The sequence below is a fragment of the Primulina eburnea genome, chromosome 14, assembly GCF_022965805.1.
Source record: "Primulina eburnea isolate SZY01 chromosome 14, ASM2296580v1, whole genome shotgun sequence".
Lineage (NCBI taxonomy): Eukaryota > Viridiplantae > Streptophyta > Magnoliopsida > Lamiales > Gesneriaceae > Primulina > Primulina eburnea.
Genome location: NC_133114.1, coordinates 29,350,048 through 29,364,192, shown reverse-complemented (window position 1 = coordinate 29,364,192; position 14,145 = coordinate 29,350,048). Strand labels below are relative to the sequence as shown.

The following is a 14,145-nucleotide window of genomic DNA, read 5'->3' as shown; positions in this document are numbered from 1 at the left end:
TGAGCCAAAAGAGCTATCAAACCAACCAGCTTATGAAAACATCCAAACCATCAAATTTTGTCTGAAGTAGGAGGGAAAAAAATAAATAGTATAAATGTCAAAAGATGATGTGCGGTCACAATTAAGATCAAAGACGTCGTTGCACAGTTTAGAACGATAGAATTGATGAATCTCAGTGACTCCTGCTCGTTTAACCGGCGACTTGTGCGAAAAATCTTAATTCGATAGCAAACAGAGAGTTTTTATCCATCTTGACCGTTTACTTAATTCTACTTTGTTCTAAGCTCAGATTCTGAAGGTTCAGTAGGAGCTCATCAGAGTTCAAGTACACCTTGTTGCTTGAACTAGAAACAGTATGAGAAATATCTTTAGAAGCTTCAATTCTCCTGAGCATTAAAAAAGCGGAATTGTTGGCAATAGCTTGACCAATCAGCTGGGCACTCTTAGCCTCTCCCTGGTTATCAGATGAGAAAATTTTGCAATGATCAAATGAAACTTCCCAAGTTCAAGAAAAATAATTCGCAATGGACAAAATTGCTCTGGAAAGCTCCAGCCTGACCTCGCAGTACTATAGGATACCACACGACAATCATTAAAAGGAATAGATGTAGACGTGCATTTCATTTTTTCTATAGGAAAATGCAGCATTCCAATCTTGAATAAGTGTTCAAAAAATAACGATGTATGGTGGTTTTTTTTTACCTGTGCTCTAATAATAGCACTTTGTTTGTCTTGCTCTGCCTTTTCAACCACAAACTTGGCCCTCTCAGCCTCTTGTGCAGCTACTTGTTTGGCTTCAATTGCAGCAGTGAACTCCCTTCCAAAGGTCAGGCTTGTAATGGAGACATCATCCAGTGCGATGTTGAAATAAGCAGCTCTTTCTGTCAGTATTTTCCGTATTTCCCTACTCACGTTCTACATACAGTAAATTACTGTCAGTTTCTAATTCCATGTAATCAAGAATTCACATATAATATCATAACCTCCACGTATATGCAGGCCAATTATGAAAGGAGAGCAAGCTAAACTTTTCGAGCACATCATTCGAACTTTGGCCATAGGGTTGTGTCAGATCCTAGTTGCAGCCTCTCTTTATTAAAAAAACAGTGGTTTTATTCATAAGTAAAAATGTAAAATACAATAAAAAAGTTTCGCGAAAAAACCAAAAGCCTGAGAAAATTCAATTCTAAGAATGGTAAAGCGTAATGGTCAATCAACAACCGTATACTGCAGCAATTCAAGACACTAGAAGAAAGGAAAGAAAAAAGAACAAAAGAAATATCCCTAACCTAGCCACTTACCTCTCTCTGTGTGATAAGCTGGCTAGCATTATACTGGGCAACCACAGCTTTCAGCGTCTCATGAATAATTGAAGGCAGGACCCGCTCATTGTAGTTTTCACCAAGGGTTCTATAAATAGTGGGTAACTGATCTGGCACAGGGCGAGTAAGAACCCGAAGACCAATTTTTACCTGAAACAATCGAACAACTGATTGAACATTTAAATTCAACTCCCCACAAGGCAGCACCAACAAAATCACCAGGCGGAGGGGTAAAAAGATAATCTGTTGGTTAAGGTTCTTTTCCACAACATGGTAGTCCATGAAGCTAAAAAGAACTTCCCAGAAAGATTCTAGTAGATATTTGTTCGCTGTACACTATCAATAAATTACGCACTTCAGCTGAACGCAGGAATGTAAGGCGACTGGAATGTGGAAACATAAAGTTTTTATAGGTCATAGTAAACTATGAAATAAAACGAAAGTCTGCACAGAAGATCAATAGACAAAATGGTTGGTACTTCAACAGAAAAGAAACAGCTTTGCGAAAATACATCGGTGAAAACTAAACCAGAGTGATAATTGGTAACCACTTTCTATGTTCATTAAACTACAATTTTAAAAAAATGGCAACAATAAATATTCTTTAGCTAAAGTACAAATCACAAAAATGGACATATAGAAATAAATAAGAAGAAAATAGGCAAAGAGAGTTGCAAAAACTTATTTGAACCATAATAATATTTCTGAACCGGCTTGCATGTTATGGAATGGAGTCAACTCTTTTACGATCAACCAATTGCGTCAACCGTCACGACAAATGGGAAATAAATTTAACTTTAATTCCTATAAAAGACAATTATTTCAAACCAGATAGTGAACTTCAAACCAATCCAAAATCATTCAGCAAGTGCTGGCCCTATCAAGTACGAGATTATGAATGTGGGGTTTGGGGAAAGAAGTGTGTGTGTGTGTGTGTGTGTGTGTGAGAGAGAGAGAGAGAGAGAGATAAGGGGGTCACCATCTGAAGGTCACGACTGCCTGAAGTGCTCTCCACCAGATGGGGACGCGCTCGAACATCATATATGGTTGGCCTTTCAAACCATGGGATCATCAAGTGTGTCCCTTCTGGATACACCTGCACGTTGAGCATATAAGAAAAAATATACAACATATCCAAATTTCACAGAACACAATTTTTTTTTAAAAAAGAAGAACATAAGATACGATAACTTGTCGTAGAAGAGTTAGATTGATGGACATGAGTATGACAAAATCAAACAACAAACTTGGAAGAAGTATATATTGGAACATTATGAACCGTGGATGTGACCTATGTTCTTCCTAATTAACACAAAATAAAAGTACGAAAATGTGGAAGAAGAAAAAGTATGTCGAGTTCAAACTGTATTGATGACCCTTGAATCTTGATCAACTGTTTCCTAACATAGCCACCAAACTAATTATTCGTACACCACTGTGGCATAGATAGTCAATTTTTTTCAGAGCTTTAAACTCATGGTGGGAGTATCAAACAAAGAATTTGCAACGCAAGGAGTGAAAGCTACTAACAGAAGGCATAAACAGGACATGATCTTTCTTCAAAAGTCTCATATACTTTCCATGAAGATAGAACAAGTTATTTCCAAAACCCAAATCCGAAAGTAAATATGAACTTGTAATACTATGGAGAGGATTAACAGTAATCTTTTCCCAGGAGTTAGTTGACCATAATTTTTTATATATACAAATTGCGAAGATAGGACGACACACTCATTAAGCATGGAGTACTAACTTGAAAGCAAGATATGCAAGACAACTATCAATGCTTGAAAATTGCACAAAATTGTGAAACCCTGTCAAAACTTGTCAAACCAAATACACCTCAAAGCGTACAACCGAATGAGTAAATAAAATTTCATCAAATGACAAAAATATTGACAAACCACATTCAGCTAATATTTCAATTTTCAAATTAGCCCCTCAGCGAGTATCACTAAATAGAAAAGTTTCCACCAGCCTGTCGATTTTCCTAGAATTTACCACTGTAAACACGAAAAAGTGGCAGTACTATCTATGAGGCCAATATTTCAATCATAGTTACTAAAAGAGAAAAACAGGCATTCATCTAGGCACAAGTCTTGTCGGTCTCTTCCTTTGCGCCTCAACATAGGGCAAGACATAGTCTTTAATAAAGCCCACACACGCTAACCATAACCAACTCTTGGTGCAGTTTAAGCCTCAAGCCAATTTTATTCACGCCATCAATGTGAAAATAATAAATCAACAATGAAATGAAAGATATCGTACATTTATTTTAGCTTATATACTAACAAATTTTGTTTTATTGTTCTTTACTAATTCGTAAAGCACATGTTGCTTTATATTGTTATGAACTTTTCTTCAAATTACAAATACTAGCATATGATTATTATGATGCTTCATTCCAATAAAGTGTGATCCTTGACTTGCAAGTTGCGTCTTGCATCTAGGCTCTGAGATATTTATCAGCCTTAATACCCCTAAGGAGATTATACCAATTCCATTGAGATGTGGCTGGAGGCAATGAAGGTTTGCTACATTTATTTGTTCAAGTGGATAAATTTTTCTGAAAAGGTCTAAAATAATTAAACATGTAACTATAGCTGCAAATTGCCAAAGTAAACACATGACATGATCCAACTTTTATGCCAGTGAGATTCACTCAGGGCAAACATCATTACAATTGAAATGGAATGCAATCTTCATGGTTTACCCCCACAGAAAATGAACTTCTTCCCACAAACTTTCCCAACAAGAGAGACATGGAAAAAAGAAAGATTTGCATGTAATTAAGGATAGAAGAAAATATTGAGCATTATCAGTTGATTATAAAAATGAATAGCAAAATATTATTTAATCCTCGAGATAAATGCAAGGCTAAACCTTATCTTTGACACCAACAATACGGTTGAAAACAATGGCACGGTGCCCTCCCTCAACGTTGTAGAGACTGTTAGCAACTCCATAGATTCCGAGACCAGCAAGAACTCCCAGTTTGATCACAGCAGATGTTGCACCTCCACCAGGCATCTTCGGTACCTTGACATTGTTCAAATTCATACCGTAAACACCTGCATTTACAGAAATGTACAATTATTCACTCAAATATCCGATACTGAATCTAACACATCATTATAACAAAAACTAAGATCATATCTCACTGAATCAACCAACTACACCTCAATCGCAAAAGGAAATGACGCAAAAACCTCAAAATTCATATAATTCCACTAAAATCAGCACTTATTCACACCCTCACCAAATCCCCGAACAAAAAAATCAATTAAAAAATAAAAGCACAATTAACCAAGTTGCATCGCAAGCATCATAGATACAGACAAATACTGATATTTGACGGGTTACGAGTACAGAGACAGGAACGTATGAACAAATTTGCAAACCTCGAGAACTGGAACGGAGAGAAGAGAAGTATGCTCGCGAGAAATGGAAACGAAGAAAAAGCTACCACTGCAAGGGTTTTAGTGGCACCAACAAGGTTTACCGCTCTAGGTTTTTCCCACAAAGACCCTTTTTTCTCCTCCTATTCTATTTTATTATTTTCTTCACATATTTACATTATATAATATAATAATATAATATAATAATTTTAAAATTTTCGTAATTTTTATAATAATTTTTTTTTCAATCTCCATACTGCAATACATAATGTAAAATTAGAATTTGAGTAGGATTAATGCCATTATCAATTTGCGAAGTAACAAACTGACTGAATTGGACCATCCTTATTTGTGTGTGTAATTTTCTTACTAGTTATAAATCAAACTCAAAATCGTTACCACCGTTACGGTGTACGGACTTAAATATGTTCAAATAAGAAGAGACGTGCGTTGAATCTACGTTAAAACAAAAACCACCCAACCCCATTGTATAACAAACAAAATAGAGTCAGGTTAAATTTCCAGACATAGAAATGAATCAAAAATTTGATTTGTATTAATTATTATGGATTTAAATGTAATTGTCAAACTCTTCCGTGAAACTTCGTAGCAAAATTTCTTTTAAAAAAAGGTTATATAAACGATTAACGGGTCTATTACTGATTTGGGCTTACTCCAGTATTTTATTAACAGTATACGATCAAAAGGTTGGGCTGGCCCATCCCAAGTGAACTTTTTCTAGTTCTACATCACATTCAGCGATAATGTGTTCAAAATCGGTAAGATTACTTAATAACTATTAAGTAACTGTAAGTGGAACTGTGTGTGGTGTTCAGTACTGTCCGAATGGGCTGACGGGTTGGGTTTATTCACAGCTCGCAAATTGTTTACTCAATCGAGTGGACCGATCTCCAGTTTTAAGTCAAATGTTCACAACCATTAATTTAATTTCTCCCATTATCCACGTCATTTCTTCGAATATTAGGCTTACAATCACATAAAGTATTTTTTTTAAAAAAAAATGAATTTCTATTCTTACATATTCAGGATCTCGACCATTGATTTGATTGATCTCCAATTGGGAATTTTAACATTTGAAGATTCGTGAATATTTGATTTTCCCTATGGCCTATGGGTACTTCCATTTGCTTCTCGTTCGAAACATTTATTACACAAATAATGTAGTCCCATAAATATTTGCGTGTGATGAGTGATGAGGGGTGAGTGGTGAAATTATGTGTTTCCTGGAGGGGAACTTGGCCGGTGGATCGCAATAATAACTCGAATATATAAGCTATGCTAGAAAGATCGCCGTAAAGATTTAGCTCTAGTCATTTCTCATGCTAATAAAATTAGGCTTTAGGCCATCCACAATAACAAGGTTATTTCTATCAAATATTTGTGGGTCTTGTACTCCACATCATCAATCAAATATTTCACTACTCAAATAACTCACATTTCACAATCAAATATCTCACCAATCAAATATTTATGGGTCCCACTGTCACTTTAATTAATAATTTATTTTCATTTAAATAAAATCATTCCATCACTTTATTTAATTCCAAATATTTATGTTGCAAATTCTGTGGGTGTTGAGTAAGAAATGGAAATGGAGGATAGTTGTACACTCGGACGAACTCGAGAATTTTCTCCACTTGAACTTTCATCGATATTTGGAGAGTTCAAAAAATCCCTAAAAAAATTATTGGAATTATTATCCATTCCAAAAAAATTTTGTAAGGAATTTTTTTTTTGTGAGAGAAATATTTTTTTATGCTTTTAAAACTATGCATTTTAATTTATTACAAATGTATGTATTTATAGAATAAAATTTGAACGTTGGGTAACGTTCAAAACCCAACGTTCAAAATTTTATTCTAAAGTTTGAAAAAGAGGGATGGAGCTAGATCTGCACAATTCATATTTTCTATGTATTTAATTATTTTTATCGTAATTTAATATAATTAAAAAATATAAAAAAACAAAAAAAAAAAGAAAAAGTAGAAACCTGCAGCGTGATTTTCACGCTGGCTTCAGTAAATTTTTTTAAAAAAAAGGAATACCCCGTTACAAATTTGTAACCGGGTATTCCTTAAAACCAAATATTCACCATCCACAATGGTGTCATGGCTATCCAAATATCCACCATTGTGGATGGCCTTACAAGTTTTTTTTTTATTTAAATGAGAATAAATATTTTGCTTCAATCATCTTAAATTAATAAATATTAATTTTCACAAGATACTTATAATACACAAAAACTCATATGAGATCGTTTATTTTTTTTGCTGAGTTTTTTTATCCGACTCAACCCATGAAAAATATTATTTTTTATGTAAAAAAATATTACTTATGATCTGGGTGTGTATCGGTTCGACCTGTCATAAAAATATAGATTTATGATATCGTTTCACAAAAAACTTATTATCTACAATTATACATTATTTATATAATATATATATATATATATATATATATATATATATATACGAAAATGATATGCTGCTCACCCCTTGGTGAGCGTTCCGTGGGCGACAGCTGAGCTGTCGCCCACATGTGCATTTTCTTTTTTTTAAAAAAAAAAATTAAAACAACGTTTAGCGACGGTTTTAAATAATCCGTCGCTAGTAGCGACGGATTATTTAAAACCGTCGCTAAACGTATAAATTTAAAAAAAAACCTGACAGAGGGGGACAGAGGGGCGTTCACAAAATCGATTCTCCCGTCCAACTTATCGCCCCACAACACAGAAAAGTTTGAGAGAACCACAACACAGAAAAGTGAGGTTCAACTGAAGGCAAATCTGGAGATCTCGTGCAAGGTTTTTCCGTGCGCCTCAAATCCGAAGGTAACTCGATGTTATCGGAAAATTTGTCACTCCCGGTAGAATTTGTGTGTGAATGTGTTAGAAAACCTCGGGTATAAAAATATGTGCGTGAATGTAAATCGAAGTTGTTAGAAATAAAAATTTGGTTCGTGTATGTGTGAATGTAAGTGCGTCTCAAATAAAAAATTTTCTGTGCGCCTCAAAATCACAATTTGCTTGAAACCTCACAATTTTAATGAATAAAAAGGAATTTAAATATTCAAACAAATTTAATTTTGTTCATTTCATATTGTAGAATGGAAGAAAACAGCGGCGATGAACTATCATACATCGAGTTACCTTCGGATTTGAGGCGCACGGAAAAACCTTGGACGAAATCTCCAGATTTGCCTTCAGTTGAACCTCACTTTTCGGTGTTGTGTTTCTCTCAAACTTTTCTGTGTTGTGGGGCGGTAGGTTGGACTGGAGAATCGATTTTGTGAACGCCCCTCTGTCCCCCTCTGTCCGGTTTTTTTTTTAAAAAATTATGACGTTTAGCGACGGTTTTTTATATGCCGTCTCTAAAAGCGACGGATGCTAAGAATCCGTCGCTAATAGCGACGGAGTTGTAAAAGCTGTCGCTAAATGTTGTTTCGTTGCAAACACATGGGCGCCAGCACAGCGCCAGCTGTGCAGGCGCCCATGTTACCCTGCACCCAAGAGTGCAGGGTAACAGCCCTCATATATATATATATATATATATATATATATATATATATATATATATATATATATATATATATATATATATATATATATATATATATATATAAAATCCAACTTAATTAATTAACTTGTGGAAGTAGCAGCAAAATTCACAAGCGGCCGGCGGTGACCCTCTGATTTCAAAGGTGGTCCCCTACTCTCCTCCCACATGTCTTTCCAATGAGTCACTGACCCACCTTCATTGCCATCAATTATAAAATTATAATGCAATAGCTATATATAAATTGTGAGATAATAATGCATGAAAATATATGATATTTATTTATACAAATCATAATTTTAATGTGAATTTATATATATTTGTCATCTTGCTTATCATCGTTACTTCTGCATGTTTAACTTTTATTTTTACAAAAAAAATTAAAATAGTACTTTTAATTTTTAAACAGAGAGCAGGATGTTAAAAATATACCAGATTATTTCTCGAACTAATGACATCTGTTTATTTAACGCTGCTTCTATCCAAGAGACATGCGCCCATTTCCCGCAAGAGTGTACATTATTTTAAAATTTATATATATTGCTGGAAAATGAAAATTTATTGTGATTAGTATAACTAGGGATGGCAATTTTCCCCACGGGTTTGGGGTCTCGCGGGGAAAACCCGAAATAGGGATGGGGATCCCCGATTTTTTCGGTTTTGGTTTCGGGTTCGGGGATTTTTTTAAATCCCCGATGTAGTTCGGGGTGGGTATGGGATTATTATCCACATCCCCGAAATCTCCGAACCCGTCCCGAAAATAATATCAATAATAAAATAATAGTATTATTATTATTAATAATATAATAATAATATTGTTTTTTAAAATATTAATAATATTATTATTATTAATATTGATATTGTTATTAATATTAATATTATCTCTAATAATAATAGATAATAATAAATTTTGGTTTGAGATAATCTTCGAATCCATCATTGTCTTGCCATATTAATATTTTTGAAACGGAGATGGGGACGGGGATGGGATGTTGATCCCCGAAGTTTCGGGTTCGGGGATTCTCCGAACCCGAAAAAGCGGGGATGAGGACGGGGATGGGGGTGGGGATGGAATTCGGGGATGGGGATGGTGATGGCAAACCCGCCCCCACCCCGGTCCATTGCCATCCCTAAGTATAACACAAATTTAATCAAGATATCATATTCGTTTTATTATTCTAATGAGTTAAATATAAATAATCTATTATTATATATATAAAAAATAGTCAAATATATGCCTTACATGGTCAAATAATAAAGATAGAAAATAAAATGTTACTATTTTTTTTTTTTTGGCATTCATATATAAATGTTTGTCGCTTTTTTACTAAACTAAATATTATATATATTTGATGATATCGGTACAATTCAAATTATTTTAAATCATATTATAACCCAAATACCAAGAGTCATACTTTGTGTAGAGTCAGTTATTGTTCTCAACATTTTAGTTTTGTAAATCGTAAAGAGGTATTTCATATGAATAAATCACAAACCAACAAATATTTGAACAAATTAGAATATTAAATTAAAACGCAAAAAAATTCATAATGGCAAAAATGAAATTGTAGAAATATATCTCGAGTGATAAATAAAACTTAACATAGAGTTCATGAGAAGAAATGTGTAGGATGCTTGTCACTTTATCAAAAGCTATAGCTGGTGGTAATTATGTAAATTAAATCTTTTAAACCACACAGCAGCTCAAGCACCACAGTTCGACCGCTCTATCAAGCAGGGACAATTATAGCATCCAACAATCACCCTCTCAATAATTGTACTCCTTGCAATCGATGTGAATCGAACCCGTGACCTTGGCTCTGATATCAATTATAGGACCGAGCGTTTGCCGCTTTACCAAAAGCTAGAGCTGGTGGTAATGGTGCAACTCAAATCTTTTAAACCACACAGCAGCTCAAATATTATTGTTCGACCGCTCTACCAAACATGGACAATTATTTCACCCAACAAAATAAAAATTCACACGCTATCTCTTTTATGTATCATGTTAAGTTTGTGTGCATAGAGAATTCTAAAGAAAAAACCGAAAACTATTATAAAACCTAATAATATCAGGAAGAGATTAGGTCTATCAATAAGTAAACCAGAGTTTTTATGGAATAAAACTTTATCAAATCTTTTTTTCTCTCAATAACATATTTATGTCTCCAAAAGTCTTTAATGAATTAAATACACAATTAGAACTCCTAATATAGTATTATCATCATAATTTCGATTTTCACTCATTGTCATTCTCGCCAACGTTATATTTCACATGCAGATCATAAGGCATGCTCACGTTTTGTACACTTCTGATTTTTTTTTTTTTACTTCAAGTCCTCCACGAAGTTAATTTTATTAACCTTCAAATGTGATACAAATAACTTTTTTAGCCTAAAATTATCCCAACAACATAAACCTTCTTCATAAAATAAAATAACATAAAAATGGATCAATTAAACATGTCAGAAACGAAAACTTATTATGATAACAAAACTACAAACTATTATGATATTTATCATACATCAAGAACAAATTCACAGTTTTCCATTTTGAGAACTCTCCATAACCTATGAATGTTATAGAAATTCTTAATATAGTGGAGATAATTGAATTATAAGATTTGATAATTTATAAGAACGTTATTTAATTTGGAAATGTTTTTGTACTTCCGATCCATTTACGTAAAAATTATAATTAAAATGGTATATGCAATCGTGCCGAATGCAGACAATATCATTTAATAGCTTTTGGAATTTTGTAAACAAACTTTGATTTGGATAATAACCTCTTCGTCTTTGTGCATGTATGCCACCTTTCCTCTCCATACTCTTGACCGTGACACCTCGCACCACTCTTTTGTTTTCCATTTTTAGTCTTTTTAATAAATATATATATATATATATATATATATATATATATATATATATATATATATATATATATATATATATATATATATATATATATATTGTATGTTGAAATTTTCTTGTTCGTCTGGTGGATTTTTCTTCAAATAGAGCATATACTAACGTCAGTTTAGAAATTGATCTCCAAGGGGCTCAATAGTTTTAACATTCAGATCTATATTTTCCCATCTTTTCGATGCAACCCATACTTTTTTGCATTATAGTTTTTTTTTTACTATTTTTTTAAAAAAAAACATATCAATTTTTTTTTTCAAAATATATGTACCAACGAAAGAATCTGAAGTTTTTGAAACTTAAATGGTAAGAGAATACATGTACTTGAAAAGCCAAGATATAATAATTTCACCATATGCTAAGTGCAAAAAACTTGAACTAAACCGAATGATTTCATACATACATAAGATGAAAACTCATTGCTCCAATCTAATTTCACTGTTTGTGTTGAAAAGAAAAAAGAGTAACAAATATATAAGAATGATAATGTAAAACATGATTCAAGTTCATTAATAATAATATCCATTGACCATAAGATAACCTAAATTCACAAATATACCAGCAGACCTCCTTGCATAACTTAGCTAGTACTACTCTATACTTTTAACACAACGGAATCAAAATAGACTAATTAAATACTCATTAAAATCCCATAATTACCACAAAAAAAAAATCGCAGCAAAAAATAATCACATCCCATCTCACATATACATACACAACTTACATATATATATGGATGGTGCAATATCATGATCTTGTTAATTTTTATTTCTTCAAATCTCCATAGCATTGGGGGTTCATTTTATTGGTGGAACCATTAATTTAGGTGAGGAGATCATTGACCCACCCAAGATCTGGCCCTCCCAGATTGCTTTCATTGTTGTACCTGGTGTGATCCTCCATCAAATTCTTGCCAGAAAAATTCCCTGTGAAGAACCTGCTCTCTCCATTAAAGAATTTGCTTGTTCCAGGGCTTGGGTTTGAAGGAGATAACACAAACTGAGGCTGTTCCACTTCGACGTTGAAATTAGTCACATCCAGCCATGGAAGATTCCTCCGAGTAGCAGTATTCATGAGTGTTGTTGCACAGTTAGAAACTGGAGCTTCGTTCACGCGCATGGACTCCATAGAACACATCAATTCGGTTAATGCATCTTTGTAAGTTATCCCGCCGTTGCTGAGTTCAGGGAATCCACAGGATTCCATGCTTGATAACCTTGAAAACTCCGGTGTGTTCACCGGAGGGGAGAGTGGTGGTGAAAGCGGCGGCGATAAATGGGACATGCTCATTAGAGGAGAAGTAGGTGAAGCGTGGCAGAAGACACAGCAATGATTCAGATTCCGGTACAGTTTCTCCGACATCGGAGAACTCATAGGCGGTGGAGAAGATGGATCCGGTGACATGCGAAGCTGCTTGGTTGAATGAGCAAAAAAACATACCTTCCGCTTGCAGTTCTTCCCATCTTTGCATGCTTCGGTTCGGTAGCGAGATGGGTGAAGCCAACATTCAAAAACCCCATGGGAGAATTCACAGCTATCGCCTTTGTTGCAATATCCCTTTCGAAATTCAGAGCACACATTTCCAGAGTAATGGAACCTCCTCGGATCCCTTCTCCGGGCCTTTTCGCCCGGATGAGCAAAAGGGCAATCCGTCCAGTCGTGGCTACGGCTCCTGGTGCACTTCCTGACCTTGAATTCGTAGATTCTGAACTGGTCAGAGGAATAAGGATCAGAATCATCCTCGTCTACGTTGTTGCAAGGCAAGAACTTGGAGAGCGCATCCTCCGCCTTGGGGGAGTCCGAGAACACGTCGGACATCTGCTGATGTCCAGCGGCCGAACGGCGACTGAGGAGCTTCCGTGGCGGGATGTCGATTTCTCGGAGGGATTTCTTGTTCAGGTACGGTTGGTGGGAGTGGTGGAACTTGTGTTGATTCTCATCACAAACAGTAGTACTACCCATAATGAAATTTTCTTGAAAATAATATAATGGTAGGTAGGAGAATGAATCCTAAGTAAACAATAAAAATAATATAATTTATGTAGAAAGAAATGTCACCAGAGAAGGGAGCAAACTAAGATTTATGAAACAGTGAAAACAGGGGCAACATATATATACACAGAAGATAGAGACAGGTAGAGGGGTGTGGGGGGAGAATGACCAGGATGGTGTAAGGTATGGGTGGAGAGGTGCGTGGCTGCACAGCATTAGGGGTGCTTTGCATGCGAAGGGATATATGTGGCACCTCGACATTACACTATAACATGCAAAGCACCAACCCTCTCTTTTGTTCTCTTCCACGCTGATGAAAATTATTGGAGCCATCTTTTTACCATTTTTTCGAACAAATTTCTTAAGCCCCTATGATTTTGCTAACAAACCCATACCGTGTACTGATATGTATTTTTAATATTTATATATTATAATATATGGTCTATATGCCTAGTTATCTCGACAATATTAGGCCCCCTAGCTATTAATTTTTATTATGCTAAGTACTCTATATGTATTGTTTGTAAAGCACTACTGTTCCATGAATGTTAGGGTGACGCAGATTGGTGCTAATGGAAGTTAGTGAGGTTTTTGTCCATTTCCTACTTTCAATTATGATATCCTCCCACGTGTTTTCACGTGTGAAAATCTCACGTGGCCTTGTTTTATAGTGCCACGTGGATTTCTGACAAATGGGCTTCTTGCAATTTAGGTCTGTCTCTAAAATTGTAAACATAAGTTTCTTTCAATGATATAATTATAGTTTTTAAGTTTTGTAATTATCTTTTGGAGACATTCTAATTAACTAAATCACAAACATCATTGTTAAAATTTTATAATTACGTGATTAAAACACATGTTCATGTCACGACGGATCTTTTATTCCATAAAAATCACATTGAAAAATTTCAAACCTTACCCCAAATATAAAATC

At 34.6% G+C, this 14,145-nt stretch overlaps 2 protein-coding genes across 2 annotated transcripts; both read right to left on the bottom strand.

Moving 5' to 3' along the window:
- Positions 1–70: 70 nt before the first annotated feature.
- Positions 71–4,871, bottom strand: LOC140812799 (prohibitin-1, mitochondrial-like). The gene is made up of 6 exons (XM_073171162.1): positions 4,724–4,871; positions 4,206–4,393; positions 2,302–2,418; positions 1,302–1,472; positions 703–915; positions 71–454 (listed from the first exon to the last, which is right to left on the bottom strand). Exons 2-6 carry the CDS (start codon positions 4,380–4,382, stop codon positions 260–262), a joined length of 873 nt encoding a protein of 290 aa, XP_073027263.1. The 5' UTR covers positions 4,383–4,393; positions 4,724–4,871; the 3' UTR covers positions 71–259.
- A 6,878-nt stretch (positions 4,872–11,749) lies between these two features.
- LOC140812405 (zinc finger CCCH domain-containing protein 61-like) lies at positions 11,750–13,571 on the bottom strand. The gene has a single exon (XM_073170658.1). The coding sequence runs from the start codon at positions 13,179–13,181 to the stop codon at positions 12,042–12,044; it is 1,140 nt and encodes a 379-aa protein (XP_073026759.1). The 5' UTR covers positions 13,182–13,571; the 3' UTR covers positions 11,750–12,041.
- Between the last annotated feature and the right edge of the window lie 574 nt (positions 13,572–14,145).

Bases quoted from the DNA above. Each gene is read 5' to 3' on its own strand.
- LOC140812405 (XM_073170658.1), bottom strand. From the start codon at position 13,181: ATGGGTAGTACTACTGTTTGTGATGAGAATCAACACAAGTTCCACCAC.
- LOC140812799 (XM_073171162.1), bottom strand. From the start codon at position 4,382: ATGAATTTGAACAATGTCAAGGTACCGAAGATGCCTGGTGGAGGTGCA. The intron at 2,419-4,205 runs GTTTAGCCTTGC...CTCAACGTGCAG, and splicing joins TTGTTGGTGTCAAAGATAAG to GTGTATCCAGAAGGGACACA. The intron at 455-702 runs GTAAAAAAAAAC...TCTGATAACCAG, and splicing joins GTGCTATTATTAGAGCACAG to GGAGAGGCTAAGAGTGCCCA.